The sequence below is a fragment of the Myotis davidii genome, unplaced genomic scaffold (genome assembly GCF_000327345.1).
Source record: "Myotis davidii unplaced genomic scaffold, ASM32734v1 scaffold518, whole genome shotgun sequence".
Classification (NCBI taxonomy): Eukaryota; Metazoa; Chordata; class Mammalia; order Chiroptera; family Vespertilionidae; genus Myotis; species Myotis davidii.
In genome coordinates, this window is record NW_006289828.1 from 78,969 (window position 1) to 95,730 (window position 16,762).

The 16,762-nt window shown below is 38.6% G+C and overlaps 1 protein-coding gene across 1 annotated transcript in view; it reads right to left on the minus strand.

The window, feature by feature from the left end:
- TESPA1 (thymocyte expressed, positive selection associated 1) overlaps positions 1-16,762 on the minus strand; it is a 37,496-nt gene that overhangs the window by 18,875 nt on the left and 1,859 nt on the right. Inside the window, exons 2-3 of the mRNA XM_006762684.2 lie at positions 3,744-3,951; positions 2,805-2,847 (exon numbers count right to left, since the gene is read on the minus strand). Of these exons, the coding sequence (XP_006762747.1) occupies positions 2,805-2,847; positions 3,744-3,906 (206 nt within the window). The 5' untranslated portion in view covers positions 3,907-3,951. The remainder of the gene's footprint in view (positions 1-2,804; positions 2,848-3,743; positions 3,952-16,762) is intronic.

Consider the following 16,762-nt stretch of genomic DNA (forward strand, 5'->3'; position numbering starts at 1 on the left):
TCCAGGAAAAATAGAATCAGGGACATAGAAAGGGAATGGACTGACTATTCTTGGGGGGAAAGGGGTGTGGGAGATGCAGGAAGAGATTGGACAAAAATCGTGCACCTATGGATGAGGACAGGGGGTGGGGAGTGAGGGCGGGGGTGGGGCGGGAGGAGGGGTGTTATGGGGGAAAAAAGAGGAAAAAAAGTAATTATCTGAAACATAAAAAATTTAATTTAAAAAAAAAAGAGAAAAAAAAATAGAGAAAGTAGAGAATATTGAAAATATTTTATGAACTTAATAATTCCTTTTCCAAAGAAAATGTAAGCATGCTAATAATAGACTTCCTTGTGGCCTTTTTGAAGTTTAAATATTGAATTTTTTCCAACACACAGAAATGTAAAAAAAAAATGTGACAGATACCCTTGCACTTGCCACCCTATTTTCACACATGTAAACATTTTGTCATATTTTCTTCATATCTCTGTTAATAAAAAATAAATAAAATGTTAAAGATATAATTAAAGTCTCATTTTACTTTCCATTCCTTCCTACTTTCTTCCTTCCTTGAGGTAACCACTATCCTGGAGCTAATCACTTCTGGACATACTTTCCTGATAAAGAGATGGATAAATAGATAGATAGATAGACAGATGATAGACAGACTTGTTTTGTGAAATTTTAAAATAGCATAAAGCTCCTACTTTAGAAATCTTACCTCTCACATATTACTACAGAGCATACAGCTCTTGTATATACATCATGTCATTTAAATCTTTGAAAACTTTTGAAACTATTGAAACTTTTGAAATTATTATTCTAGTTCTCCACTTTATAGATGAGGAAACTGAGATAGAAAGAATTTCAGTTGTTTGCTTACAGTTGTTTACACAGACAATTAGCAAACAAAATTAGGCTCCGATCTTGGAGTTTTTTCCCCTATCAGGCTACATTTTCAGTATATGTTTTGTATCAGAGTTTATCTTCGTAGAATACAGGTGGGGAAAGGTGATTTCTGAAGTTTACAATCTTATATTTCTGTGAATTTATTCTTCTCAAGCAAAATATAGTGTGTTTGAATCCAAGGAGCACATTTAAAACTATTTGGCATCCCTAGATCATTTAGACCGGTGGTTCTCAACCTTCCTAATGCCGCGACCCTTTAATACAGTTCCTCATGTTGTGGTGACCCCCAATCATAAAATTATTTTCGTTGCTACTTCATAATTGTAATTTTGCTACTGTTATGAATTGTAATGTAAATATCTGATATGCAGGATGTATTATCATTGTTACAAATTGAACATAATTAAAGCATAGTGATTAATCACAAAAACAATTTGTAATTATATATGTGTTTTCCGATGGTCTTAGGCAACCCCTGTGAAAGGGTTGTTTGACCCCCAAAGGGGTAGCGACCCACAGGTTGAGAACTGCTGATTTAGACAATCAGACAGTTAGCAAATGAACAGTTAATAATTGTTGACGTGAATTGATAAAAACAATAGTAGTTAATGAGATGGTAACTGAGACAACTGGTTCTCTTTTAAAAATCTGGTGAAGCATTTAAAAAAATATATTTTTATTGATTTCAGAGAGGAAGAGAGAGGGGAGAGAAAGATAGAAACATCAATGATGAGAGAGAATCATTGATTGGCTGCCTCCTGCACGCCCCACACTGGGGATTGAGCCTGCAACTTGGGCACGTGCCCTTGACCAGAATCGAACCTGGGATCCATTAGTCCACAGGATGAAGCTCTATCCACTGAGCCAAACTTGCTAGGGCCTAGTGAAGCATTTTTAACCTTAGGACACACCAAAACTTGCAAATGTCCTCATCCCTACATTCACTTTGCTTCTCTATATTTTTATTATCTTTAATTGACTTGGAAGTCATTGAGTTGTGAACCAGATTAGGACTATAAGGATGATATGTTTTGTAAATAACAAAAACACAAAATAAATCTTTCTTGGCATTGACTTCTGGGTCATAGTTAAAATAAACAACATTGGATTATTCAGTGCTATTTCCTGCCAAATAAGCAAGGATGGGTTTTTGTATATGTTAATAGATTAGTTTAGAGTAAAGTCTACATAAAACTTGAACCATTCCTGGAAAGGAAATAATGAGCAGGCAGGAGTTATAAATTCTGAGAATTCATTATCACCCAAGTGATCGGGCTTAAATAGGTCACAGAAGCTTTCCTTCTGTTTCTGGGTAGACTGAGCTTAAAATGGTACAGGCTGATAGGGTGTGGGGTCTCATATTTAAAAGTGTTTTTTAAAAATATTTTTATTGATTTTAGAGAGAGAGGAATCAAACCAGAGGAAAGAGATAATACATTTTGCGTTGAAGTACTTGCTCCAATTCTTTACTGCTTTGAATGACTGGAGTAAACTCTTAGCCCCTTGTCCTATCTTCTACAGTAGAAATAAACAATATAATGACAACCTCTGGTCATAAGAACAATTAGGTTTCTAACCTCTTTTGTTACAGAGTGTTAGACTTCTGTCTAAGGGAAAAGCAGTAAAGAAGGGATCTGGAACTCAGCCAGCCATTCCCCAAAGCTATAGATTTCCATCATTCTTGGCTTTCGACCAAATCCAGCCTATATTTCCAGATCTTCACCATAAATTAGTTTCATCCTAGAGTTGCCCACACTCACTCCAAACTCTTTTACTCCCCCTTTCTCTTAACCTAACTTTTAAACATTAGTCCCAATTCAAACCCATTTTCCTGTTTCTGAGTTTCCATGGGTCAGTGCCTATTAGCATATCCACCCATCAGCTGTGTTCAGTCCCATTGTATCTCCAGCACTTACCCACAGTCCTGCAGCCAGTCCTCAATCTTAGTGATTGGATTCCCTAGGAAAGACAGACATCAGATCACTGTGAGAACGGAAGGAAATGAGACTTCCCCTCTACAACTCACCCCATTCTCAATTTGGCTTGTATAAGCCAAATCATGATTCTTATTTTTTGCCCCATAAAAACTTTTCTTTAAATATATGAGAGGAATATACCCATGTATAAAAATGAATATTTCTTCTCTCTGCCTTCCCCTACCCCGTCCCTTTCCTCTCAGGAATCTGGAAAATGCTCAGTGTATCAAGCCCACTACTCTCTTTCCCCCAAGGTTTGGGAATAAGGGTGGATCCTTCCCCTTAAAAAATTTACATAAAACAAAAAGAGCACAATATTGCAATTGTGTTTTCTACTAAATAAACAAGAATGGGGTTATTTATATAAGATTTTCTCTCTTCTATGGCTGTAGTCTTATTTGAACTTCAAAGAAGCTCTGAGAGGCATATAGGAAAGGTACTATTACTATTTAAATTATTCAAGTAAGTCTTAGAGAAGTGAGTGACTTGATAAAGGTCACATAGCTTGTTAATGACAGAGTTGTGGCCAGAGTCCAGGCATTCAGGTTGTGTAACCTTGTTACACAGACAAAATAAACATCCCAAAGCATTTACAGAGAACCCTGATCTCGGGTCCTACAGGCAGCTTCTCAGGATGATGCAAAATTGTGCTTCTTCCTGTTTCCTAATCTCATGACTGCCTCCATTTCACATAATTCATATTTTGTATTACTTTACCTTTCTTCTTTTAAACTTATTTAAGCCAGTGAAAATGAGCATCCCTGAGGGGCCTAGCCTAAACAAGGGACCCACTGCCCACACTGTAGGTCTGTGCCTGTTGTCACGTTTTTCCTACCAAAGGCAATGTGGAAGTCTGTTTGATGTCTGACTGCTTCTTACCTTCCTGGAAAACGTCATCCAGGCTGGAAGGTTCTGGATCTGGGACATCCTGCAGGGCAGCTGCAGCCTCCTCTTCCAGGACCTGGGTCTGCCAGTGACGGCTCTGACGGAGCCAAGCTCGTCTCTTCTCCCAGGATGTGGGGCTCAGCACAGAGCCCTCCATGGCCCTGGTTTAGACTTCAGGGTCTCCTGTCACAGCGATGCCACCCTGAGGGTTGAAGCACAGTGATACTCCCTCATCCTCTGCCCAGAAACCACCACTCCAGGTTATCTCCCGACCTCCCATCTTCCCAGATCTGCACAAAGGACATGACTCCTCTGCCCATTCGGGAGGAGGAAGGAGATGTCTAGCCCTTCCTCCATCTTCAAAAAGAAAAAAGAAAAGAAGAGAAAAGAAAAATGCTCTGAACAATCCAAACCCCAGGGCAATCTTTCAAATCAGCAAGTCTAGAAACTTCAAACATCATATGATTTAAGGGGCATTAAAAAAGCTCTTCCTGCTTAAAGAATTGCTACTTCTCACGTTAGCTGAAATTGTGTATCAGAAAAAACATTTTTCTTTAATCCTTAAGGATTTTGCCTCAGAATCTTCCACTGAAATTAAAATATAGATTTTCAATGTATAAAATTCACTTTACTTAATCCTCATAAAGGTGTATGAAGAAGTCTCAGATCTCAAAGGTTGAACAGCTTTTCTAAGGTCTCACAAACAGGACGCCACCCTAACTGCAGTCATTCTGGGGTTGCTTTGTTTTGTTTCCTCTTTTAGATATCAGGGGGTCCACATAGGATTTCTCTGGGCTGGGGGAGAATCTCTCAATAAAAACAACAAGGAGAGCTTGCCTCAAGCAATTAACAGTCACCACCTTCAGGGTCATCACTTTTGACTTTGTGAACTTGGGTTTCTCCATAGCTATAAGTTAATTCCCTAGTTCATCAGTCTATATATATGAAGCCCTTAGTGACCGGTCGACCATTTGACTGGTCGACCACTTAACGAGTCGCTCTGATGTGCACTGACCACCAGGGTGCAGACACTCAATGCAGGAGCTGCCCCCTCGTGGTCAGTGCGCTCCCACAGCAGGAGTGCTGCTCAGCTGACCTACAGGCGCCAGATGCTGGGCTCAAGGCTGGTGAGCGCCACAGTGGCAGTAGCGCAAGCCTCTTCAACCTCCCCAGCAGCGTGCTACCAGGTGGCAGCAGGTGCAGCAGGGCCAGGATGAGCAGGAGTGGTGCAATGCCTGGCCTGGGTTCAAGCAGCCACTTCACGCACTACTATATCCCCCGGGGGAGTCCCGGATTACCAGAGGGTACAGGCCAGGCTGAAGGACCCCACTGGTGAATGAATCCATGCACCAGGCCTCTAGTGTATTTATATTTCTTTTAGCACTGCCTAACCAACTCCTCTGTATTCTTCCAAAAGATTCATTCTGATAGTGCTAGCCATTTATTCAAAGAAGAAGAAAGAAGAGAGGAATCATTTAATTGTCTAAATAGAGCTTAAAAAGACTCAAGGTGAAAGAACATTTATTGGCTTATGCTCTGTCCTCCTGCCTCCTCCTACCTGCCACACTCAAAATAGTAAATCAGTGGAAGGGGAGCCATTGTCCTCTACTGCTTTGTCCCTGTATTCCCTGGAGCTGTCATAACACCTTCACTATCATAGCTACACTGTTAACTGTTGGAGTAAAGGGAAAAAAATAAAAGAAAAAAATAAGGAGACTGCCAGCTTCCAGGCATTTAAAAACAAAATCATTAGTGAGGCATTTAACAATTTAGGCAGTGAAATAGCTATTTCTGAAGAGAATAACCACAGCATAAAATACTTTCCTAGGACCATAAAATTGCTTTGAAAGCCTCTGTTACAGACAAAACCTATCCAGAGAAAAAGAATTCCTGATCTAAATTCTTTTACTTCGGGTCTAACCCAAGATTATTTTTTTCCAAAGAGCAACAACAGTTGGAATTATGAAACTTTGCTAACTCTGGGCACTTGTCCTTTTGTCCACTGCCTGTGACTTTTAGGGGGAATTAAATGATTTAATTATGCTTTTGACACAGGGAAACCACAAAGAGGGTAGCAGAGATAATTTGTCCTTTGGTCAGAGCTGCTGTGAGGTGATGAAAAGATGCTGAAACTGTCACGAGAAAGAATCGAAAAAGCCATATCAGAGTTTATTTACCTAGTTAGTCTGCACCTCCAAAATGTTGAATGGGTTGCTGTCAGTGAGCCCAAACTTGCCTATTGTCTTTAATTCCCACAGCAAATGAACTTCACCTAAATCACAAGACCTCTTCAGCTTACAAGAAAGCTTTTGATGGTTAAGGGAATTTAAAAGGAAGGCAGGAAGGCAGGAGGGCAGGAAGGGAGAAAGAAAGAAGTGAAAGAAAGAAAGGAGAAAGAAAGAAAGAAAGAAAGGAAGAAAGAAAGAAAGAAAGAAAGAAAGAAAGAAAGAAAGAAAGAAAGAAAGAAAGAAAGAAAGAGGAAGGGAGGAATATTGACATCCACACTTTATATTCTGCCATTTGCTAATGGTATGGCATTGGAAAATTCAATCCCTCTTTTTGGTCTCAGTTTCTCAATCAGGACACTCTAGCTTAGCATAGTGTCAGAATCTCACTAATTGAGATGGTAGATGGAGGCCCCAACTTGAGTTTCAACATCCTCTGTGATATGAATCTACTCTATATTCTTCCCACATGTTTGAAACGTCATCACACTCATATAAGCTAATTTCCCCTCTACCCCCTGAAAATGCTTATATATATTTTTTTTCTCTTAATCTTAGGTTTTTCTCATGTTCTTCACTCCTTCCCCGACTCCTGTCCTTCAACTTTGGGAGACTTAACCTGCAAAACTCAGCTCTTAACCAACTTTCTCAGTTTGTAGAGTCAGGCCTGGTTCGCAGAGCCTACAATAATTACTTTTCACTGAGTTTTTTTTCTGCTTGATTTTCTTTTTCATTGTTATCACTAAAATACTTACATTTTATTTGTTAAGCTAATTTATTGTTTAATCCTCTGATTAGGACATAAGCTCCATGAGGACAGAGATTTTTGTCTGGATTATTCACTGTTATGTCCCTAATGTCTAAAACAGAATCTAACTCATAGCAGTTGCTTAATAAATACTTATTCTCTAAATGAGTGAATAATTTTCGTAGGTGATTATTCCCCAAAGGAGCCCAGCATCTTATAGAATTATCATAGATACATGAAGGGAGATCAGCTTCAAAACTGTGGACAATAAGCTTATAATTATGTGTTTACTAAGCATGCAAAAATGTTTTGGGCTACAAGTTAGAGAAAAAGATGAATGTGAGGGTTATTCTATGACTTGTTTCTACTCTTGAAGTTCCTATAATTGTGAATAGAAGTTGTTATTTTCTTAACTATTTTGATTTGTTTCTCTGTCCTATGCAGAAAGGTTTCACTTAATGTAAACACCTAAAGGAAAATTCCTTTGGAAAGAGAACCCTCAATGCTTAAGAGTTCCAAAGAAAGGTTTACAAATAAATACTATAGTTAGGACAACAAGAAGGCTGGGCAACTTAAGGACTCTACTGCCTATTGAGAATGACAGAATTTTCTAAGCAATTTGGGTGAGAATTGAATAATTTCTTCTCTTGAAAAAAGCAACAATGGTCTTAAGTCTGAAATAAAATATGCAAGGTATATCTATGCTAATCTTTTCAACGGTGGCAAACTCGGCATGGGACTAGGGAATTTAATTAGCTAATTTTCCTCAATTTCTGTCACACTTGGGTTGTAGAGACCTGTTCATGGGGGTGATATATGGAAACACTCTAAGTGCAGTGATATTATGAGACAGGGAGAAATAGAATTGTCTCGTTAGTGGTAACAGCAGGAAGCAGTACTACTGGGAGATAAGAAAGGGGGTATTCTTTGTGGGAATCTGGAGGAAGCAGCAAATGATTATCAGACAAGTACATCAACAGTGAGAGTGTTAGAAAGAAATGAAAGATGGGGCTGCACACACTATCAAGATGGCACCTTTGAAGGTCTTGTGGCCCCTTGTAATAGAGAGAGGGGAATGGAGATATTTTCTCCAAACAGGTCATACAAAAACATACACCTATATATATATATAATGGAGTTTGGTGCAGTGTGAAGAGCACTGACTAGGAATCAGGAAACTTGGGTATCCTTTCAATCATTGTGTGCAATTAATTGACTTCTGGCAAGTCAATTAGATTTTCTTTTTTATTCTGGAATGTAAAGCTCTTTTTAATTAAAGTATAGTTGACATCCAATATTATATTTGTTTCAGGTGTATTACATAGTGATTTGGCATTTATATACCTTACAATGTGATCACCACGAAAAGTCCAGTATCCACCTGTTATCATACAAAATTATTGTGATATTATTGACTGAATTCCCTCTGCTGTACTTCACATCTTCGTGACTTATGTTATAACTATAAATTTTGCCTGTTTTTCTGTATCTATATTTTGTTTATTCATTTGTTTAGTTTTTTAGATTCCACATATAAATAAAATGATACAGCATTTGTCTTTCTCTGACTTATTTCACATAATGTAATAACCTCTAGGTATATCCATATTGTTGCAGTGGCAAGATTTCATTCTTTGTCATGGCTGAATAATATTCCACTACATGTACATACATACAATTATTCTTTGTCCGTTCATCTACTGATGAACACCTATGTTGCTTCCATATTATGGCTATTGTAAATAATGCTTCAGTGAACATAGGGGTGCTTATATCTTTTTGAATTAGTTTTTGTTTTTCTTTAGATAAGCACCCAGAAGTAGAATTGGTGGGTCCTTCTTTGTCTCTTGTTATAACCTTTATTTTAGTCTGTTTTGTCTGATATAAGTATTGCTATCTCAGCTTTTTTTAAATTTCCATTTTCATGAAATATCTTTTTCCATCCCTTTATTTTCAGTTTGTGTGTGTCTTTCAACCTGATATGAGTCTTATATAGGCAGCATATGTAAGGGTCTTGTTTTTTATCCATTCAGTTAGCCTATTTTTTTGAATGGAGCACTTAGTCCATTTACATTTAAAGTAATTATTGATAGATAGGTACTTATTGCAATTTTAATTGTTTCCATATTAGATTTATAAGTGGTTGGTCTACTACCTTTTCTATATGTTTGCCTTTACTTGTGAGATTGTTTTTTTCTTTCATATATTTTCTTATTTCTAGTTTCAGCCTTTTCTTTTCCACTTAAAGAATTCCCTTTAACATTTCTTGTAATGCCAGTTTAGTGATGATAAATTCCTTTAGTTTTTGCTAGTCTGAGAAAATCTTGATCTCTTCTTCAGTTCTGAATAATAACTTTGTTGGTATTCCTGATTATAAGTTGTTCCCTTTCATCATGTTAAATACATCATGCTGCTCCCATCTGGCTTGCAAAGTTTCTGTTGAAAAGTCAGCTGATAGTCTTATGGGCATTCCCTTAAAATGTAACTAGTTGTTATTCTCTTGCTGCTTTTAAGATCCCCTTTTTATCTTTAACTTTTAACAATTTAATTATAATGTGTCTTGTTATGGATCACTTTGGGTTTATCTTGTTTGGGTTTCTCTGAGCTTCCTGAACTTGGATGCCTGATTCTATCTCCAGGTTGGGAAAGTTTTTGGCCATTATTTCTTCAAATAGTTTTTTCAATCCATTTCTCTCTCTCTTCTCCTTCTTGGACCTGTATGATTCAAATGTTAGAACATTTAATGCTGTCCCAGAGGTCCCATATACTATCTTTATCCTTTTAAATTCTTCTTTCTTTTTGATCTTTCAATTGGGTGATACCCAGTATCCTGTATTCCTGATTGCTGATCCATACTTCTGGTTTGGCTGATCTGCTGTTGATTCTATCCAGTATATTTTTCATTTCAGTTGTTACATTCTTCAGTTCTGATAGGTCCTTTTTAAAAAAATAATTTTTAACTCTTTGTTGAAGTTATCACTTGAGTTTATCCACTTGTCTGCAAAATTTGGTGAGCATCTTTATGACTACTATGTTGAACTCTTTCTCTGGGAGACAGCTTTCCTCAGTTTCATTTAGTTCTCTTTTTTTCTGGGGTTTGTATTTTTTTCCCTTTTGTTTGGAACATATTCTTTTCTCTCCTCACTTTGACTATTTGTTTTATGTATTAGGTAGGTTAGCTACATCACCTGGTTTTGAAAGTGTGGTCTTTTTTTTTATTGCTTAAAGTATTACAAAGGGTATTACATATGTGTCCTTCCCCCCCGCCCCTTGACAATCCCCTGGCATCCCTTACCCCCCAGTGTCTTTGAAAGTGTGGTCTTATTTAGAAGGTGTCCTGAGGGACTCAGTGGTGGAATCCCCCTTGTCACCAGAGCCAGGTGCTCCAGAGATGCTCCTTGAATGGATTAGTATGGTCTCCTATTTTGGTTGGGCCACAGCTTCTATGGACACACTGGCAGGGGATGCTGGTCCCTGGCCTGCTAGCTGTGAGGTCTGGTCACTACTGTTATGGGCACACTGGTGTGCAGGGCAAGCCTTCTGTATGGCTGGCTGTGAGGTCCAGACATGCTAGTGCAGATACTGCTGTTGTGCTGGTGCCCACTGAGGCTACCCACTGGGTGTGGCAGGGAAGGAACTGCTTTGGAGAGATGACAGCCTGGATAAGTCCTCCGGGGAAATGTCAGTGTGAGGTGGATAGTGCTAGCAAGTTTAATGGAGAGTATCAGAAATGTTGCTGGCCAGTGTCAGACCAGTTAGGAGGAAGGAGAATTAAAAAAAGAGGAAATAGTGGCCCCTTTTGACTGAGGAGAAAGTTTCAACAGATCCTTGTTCCAGCACACACCCTAAAATTGGCCAATATATCACCTTCATGCATAAACTAGGTGCTTTTCAAACTGCTCTTTCTGTGCCAGGACCCAGAAAGAGCACAACTTGGGTTTCCTACCGCCTTTTGGCTATCCCAGATTTAAGCCCTGCTGGTTTTCAAAGCCATATGCTATGGGGGATCCTCTTCCTGGTGAGGTTCCCCATGCTAGTGCTCAGACCCTTCACTCTTTGGGGACAACCTCTGGAGTTGTGCTATCCCTTCCACTGGTCAGTCACCACATGGGTCCTGACTAGACAGTTTCTATCCCTCCTACCTGTTTCAATGTGGCTTTTTCTTTATGTCCATAGTTGTAGAAAACCTGTTCTGCTAGTCTTCAGGTCATTTTCAGAGATAGCTATTCTATATGCAATTATAGCTTTGGTGTCAATGAGAGGAGGTGAGCTCAGGATCTTCCTTCTCTGCCATCCAGAACTTGAAGCCAAGAACCTTACTCTTGTTTGCCAATTTTGCTTGTCTGTGAAATGTTCCTTGCAGTTGGTGCACTGCCTCTGCAACAAACATGTCTCTGGATGGGGTTGCTGAATCATTCTATTTGTGCATTGGTTTTAGCTTCTAAAGAATAAATTGGTGGGCCCAGCATGCGTGGCTCAGCAGTTGAGCAACCCAGGAACCGAGAGGTCACTGGTTCAATTCCCGGCCAGGGCACATGCTTGAGTGCAGCCTTGATTCCCATTGGGAGGCTTGCAGGAGGCAGTGGATTGACGATGTTTCTCTCTCATTGATATTTCTATCTCTCTATCTCGCTCCCTTCTTCTCTAAACATAAATAAAAAGAAATTAAGTTGGTGGGACTTGAAGTTTTGTAAGTTTGCCACCAATGCCAATATTTATGAATTTATTCTAGTTGAATTTGAAATATTTGTAGGAATGATACCTATAAAAAAGTGCATTTGTATAGTTTCCCCCATAAGAGTTAAAAAATAGTCCAGTAGCCCCTGAATTTACTTTCCATTTGGCAACTTTCCTTTAAAATGAACACTAACTTATGGGGTTTCTGGATTTCCAACTTTCACTGACCCAGGAAAGTGGTGAGCCTGATGAGGGAGGCTAAGAAGGAATTCAAACATGTGTGATTCAGTCAGGTATTGCTCACTGACCTCCAGTACTTAAACTTTTCTGCTTTAGCTTATACAGCTTCATCCATCTTTTTCTCTCTTTCCAAACAAATTCTGTATACCCTTTGAAGTCCTACTCAGGCCATCTCCTTTCAATTACCTATTTCTAACAACTAGCACACATCCTATACAATAAAAGCCTAATAGGGTGGCCCCAGCCAGCAGCAGCAGTGGCAGGTAGCTGGGGAAAGGGAGGTCCTGGCCAGCAGCGGCAGCCACTAGGGACCCTACCCATGCACGAATTTCATGCACTGGGCCTCTAGTATTACAATAAACAAGAGATAAGTGGTTACCTTTTTCTTCATTATCCACCTCTTCTTGTGGTCTGTTCCCCAAATCTTATTTTAGAGCATCACACAGTCTTTGCAACAAAAAGAGCTCAGGAAATGCTATACTTACATATGAACAAGAATCACACTGGTGCTGAAAATTATTCTTATATTTCATTGGACAGGTATTCCTGATTTTCCCTATGGTCTCAACTCCCAATGTATATATTTTGTATACCTTGTAGTAAAGAGGAAAAAGGCTGGGGGCATAGTCAAGTCAATCCTTTGTTAATGTAATATAACGGTCACACTAGTCTGACTGAATTTATAAGTATCAAATTTTCCTATCTTAAAAATGTTTCCTAGAATTTCCCATTCTAAGTTTTCATTTCTTGGTCAAAATTTCTTTCTAGAATCGTCTCAATGCTGGTTTATGTTATAATGATATAATTAATCTATTTTCTATGAGGATGGAAATCTGAAGCTTGTGATATCTTTTCTCTGATATTCCCAATAACCACCCCCCGCAAAAGAAAACAACAAAAGTCTACACTGCTTCTCTAGCTACTTGCCGGAATCACGCCAAAGTCTTACTATTGTCCACTGCTATCATCACCAGCCCTTTGTCCTTTCCTCTTCCTTACATTTCTTGAAAGGCTCACTCCCCAAATATTTCTCCACAATCTGTCAAGTGTTCGGAAATATGATCACAACCAAGCAGAATAGGAGAGAATTCTCTGTTCTGAGGATGTTATAGTAAAAAGCAGAATTTGTAGCAGACAGGGTTGAAGTTAAGCAAGAGGGAAAAAAACCTCTAGTGGTTTAATATTAGGGAGTGGTTTAAGAGCTTGGAAAAGAATATCAAACAAAAATCATAACCAGAAGTGGTAATATCAGTAGCAGAGAAAACAATTATGAATATTATTATTACTACACTGAGAACATCACATACTTCTAGTTTTTGTTTTCTCAAGAATGTAGCCAGAGTTTCTCTACCTATTAACAAGGGTAGGTCAAGCAAAAGGTACTCATAATAACTCATAACACATAATAAGATGTATTGAGTACCTTATCTTTACTCATAAAATCTCCCCACAAACTATCTCACTTAATCTTGACAATCACATTTGAGCTAATAATTTTTATCTGAAGCTCGAAGAGATATGTGACTTGTCCAAGGTCATATATTTAGGATCTTATAGTGTTGAGAATTAAATTCAGGTTGGTCTGACTTGAGATACAGTCTTTCCACTAACAATAAAATAATAATAATAATAATAATAATAACAACAACAACAAAACCCTAAGATCACTATTTAGGTGTCAGTGGTAAATGCATTTGGCATAAAAGAAAGGAAAAACTATTTTAGTAATATCTCCATTTCCTGTTAGACAAACTCTTCATTCTACAGCTTTGTATAGAAGAGGCAGCATAAACCAAACGTAATTTATACTTGGGTTTGTGACAGTCTTGGTGAGTGAGGTGTTCCTTTGTTTGGTTAATAGCATAATATCCCTTTTTTACTCCAACTAGATAATTATGAAGCAATGTTGCCTTCCTCAGCCTTATGGAGTAGATTAACAGCAAGGGCCCAACTAGGTTCTAGTTGAGAGGAGACATTTTTGTGACATTCAGAGCATTTAACAATGATGATGGGATGACATAGATCAATCAGAGTTGACACCAGTCACTGCCCTGGGGCTGAGTCAGGACTGGTGTGGCACTGAGTTTTTGCTGCCAGTCTCAGAATCTTGTGGGAAGGGCTGGGATAGCAAGGATTGTTCATGGACACTCAGAGGGCCTGGAACAATGGGAATTTGTCATAATTTGGTGTGGACATATTTTCATATTTAACAACTAGTATGGGCCTACCAATTTGAACCTGCCAAATATGTATCAGCTATGTGTACAGTTATCTCATCATGGGAATATTTTCAAAAGGCCCAGGAAAAGCCTTGGCTCAGTTGGTTGGAGCATCATCCCATACACTGAAAGGTTGCAGGTTTTATTTCCAGTCAGGGCATATACCAAGGTTGTGTGTTCAATTCCTGGTGGGGGCACATATGGGAGGCAACCAATCAATGTTTCCTCTCTCACATAGATGTTTCTCTCCCTCCCTCCCTCTTTCTCTCTCTAAAAAAAATCAATAAACATATGTTTAGATGAGGATTAAATAAAGGCTCAGAAGTGATGGTCAACCCTTGAGAAGGAAAACCATAGAAAGAGCATGAGCCATGGACTCAGAATAAGTTTTGTTTGGAATCACAGTTCTGCCTACCTACTGCATATAGCCTTGGTAAAATTACTTATCCCCTCTAAACCTAACTTTCTTCATATGTAAAAAATATAATGTATCAAATGTTGGTTTACTGGGGGTTAAAATTGAATAATATATAGGGTGGGGCAGCTGTTTGTATAGAAAATAATATAATAGTTAATAAATAATAATATAAGAATACACTCTGTTTTGCATACTCACAACTGTAAGCCTACTTTTGCCAACCCAGTATATTAAGTCCCTGATGTATAAAGGGGGTGCTTAATAAATGGTGGCAATTATTATTATTAATCTGCCCTTAGCCTAAATCATTTACTAAGGTTGGAACATTTTAAGGCATAAGAAAATAAGGAAAGAGTAGGCAGCAGGATACAGTATGGGTGTAAAATCCAGATGGTAAGAAAGGGATGCTGCTGTTAAGCACAGATGAAAAGTATGCAATGACCCGGTCCTTCATTCTTACTTAATGTCCAAAGGAAGATCATCTAATCCTTGTCACTCATTTTTCAGTTGAGGAAACTACAAGAGAAAGAAAAAGAGATATAGAGAGAGATTAAGAGAGAGGCTTATCTGAAGTCATGTAGAATATTAATGGTTATAAATGGGACTTACACTTACAAGTTCTGAGTTCCAGGTGTATGCTTTCTTCCTCTATATCAATAGCCTTCCTCCTGCCATTCTTGGTTTCTAAGACCCTGCCCCAGGTTTTTGTTTATCACTCTGGGCCTCCTCCCAGGGACACGTATCAGACAGACCTTACTTTTCTTCTGTTCGTATTGTTTCTACACCCCAAGCAGTGTCTGTGAATTGGGACTGAGAATGAAAACAAGCGTGGGAGGGGAGAAAAAGGAAACGGAGTTTCCATGATGGGGCCCATAAGACTTTCTGTGTCTTTTCTACATTCACAACCAACACACACATCACCACCATGGCAAAAGGCTGTCAGAAATCCCAGCACAGCCAACATTTCGGTTTGTGGATGGAACAAACTCTACCTCAAGCCAGATTGACTACCCCCCATTCTATACACCCCAACTGCAATGTCCTCTCACATGCTTCATAGATAGGAAATATCTTTCTAATTTCAAATCCTCTTTCATGCCACTGCAGTTTGTAAGATCATCAGAACAAAATTTACTGAGAATAGCATTTGAGTATTCTGGAACTTTCATGGTCTAAGAGAGCAGTTCAATCTATTTCAGGGAAAAAAATGAGATGTTACTTGGCATTTTTCTTATTTCTACTTCCACAAGATGGATGAGTTTTATAAAAGGCTTGCAAACTGCTACAGGAAATATTACAGTTGTACGTTTGGAAGAAAGTAATCCTGTGCTCTCAGTGTTGGGAAACATGAAATTTTATTCATCTGGATAGATTCTAAAGACATCAAGAATAAGATAACAAGTGTTGGAGGGGTTGTGGGGAAAAAGGAACCCTCTTACACTGCTGGTGGGAGTGTAAACTGGTACAGTCACTATAGAACACATACAGAGGCTCCTCAAAAACTTAAGAATATAGTTACCATATGACCCACCAATCCCTTTTCTGGGTACCTACTCACAAAATTAGAAGACATTTGTTTGCAAATATATATGCAGCCCTATGTTCAATGCAGTATTATTTATGGTCACCAAGACATATCCTTCAATAGTTGATTGGATAAAGAAGATGTGGTAGCCGAAATCGGTTTGGCTCAGTGGATAGAGCATCGGCCTGGGGACTCAAGGGTCCCGGGTTCGATTCCGGTCAAGGGCATGTACCTGGGTTGCGGGCACATCCCCAGTGGGAGATGTGTAGGAGGCAGCTGATCGATGTTTCTCTCTCATCGATGTTTCTAACTCTCTATCTCTCTCCCTTCCTCTCTGTAAAAAATCAATAAAAATATTTTTTAAAAAAGAAGATGTGGTATATATATATACAAAGGAATACTAACTACTCAGCCATAAGAAAAAATAAATACTGCCATTTGCAACAACATGGATGAATCTTGAGAATGGCATGTTAAGGGAAATAAGTCAGACAGAAAAAATTATGAACCATATGATTTCACTCAATGTGCGATATAAAACTGAAAGCAAAAAATAAACAATCAAAAAAACAAACAAACAAATCTCATAGACACAGACAACAGTGTGGTGGTTACCAGAGGAAAGGGGATGAGGAGTAGTAAAGGGTAAAGGGAGTCAAATATGTGGTGGCAGAAGATGGTTTGATGTTGAGTGGTGGGCACACAATATAATATACAGATTATGTATCATAAAAGTGTACACTTGAAACCTATATTATCTTATTAGCCAATGTCACTCCAATAAATTTAATTAACTCCCCCTAATACTAAAAAAAACCACATCAGTCCATTTGGACTGGTTAATAGGCAGCTTAGTCTAGAGCAGCGGTTAAAGGAGAATGAGCAGATTTATTGATCATTGCATTCTGTGAATTCATAGCTTGAATTCTTCAGTCCTATTTCCTTGGCAATGAAGCTCTTT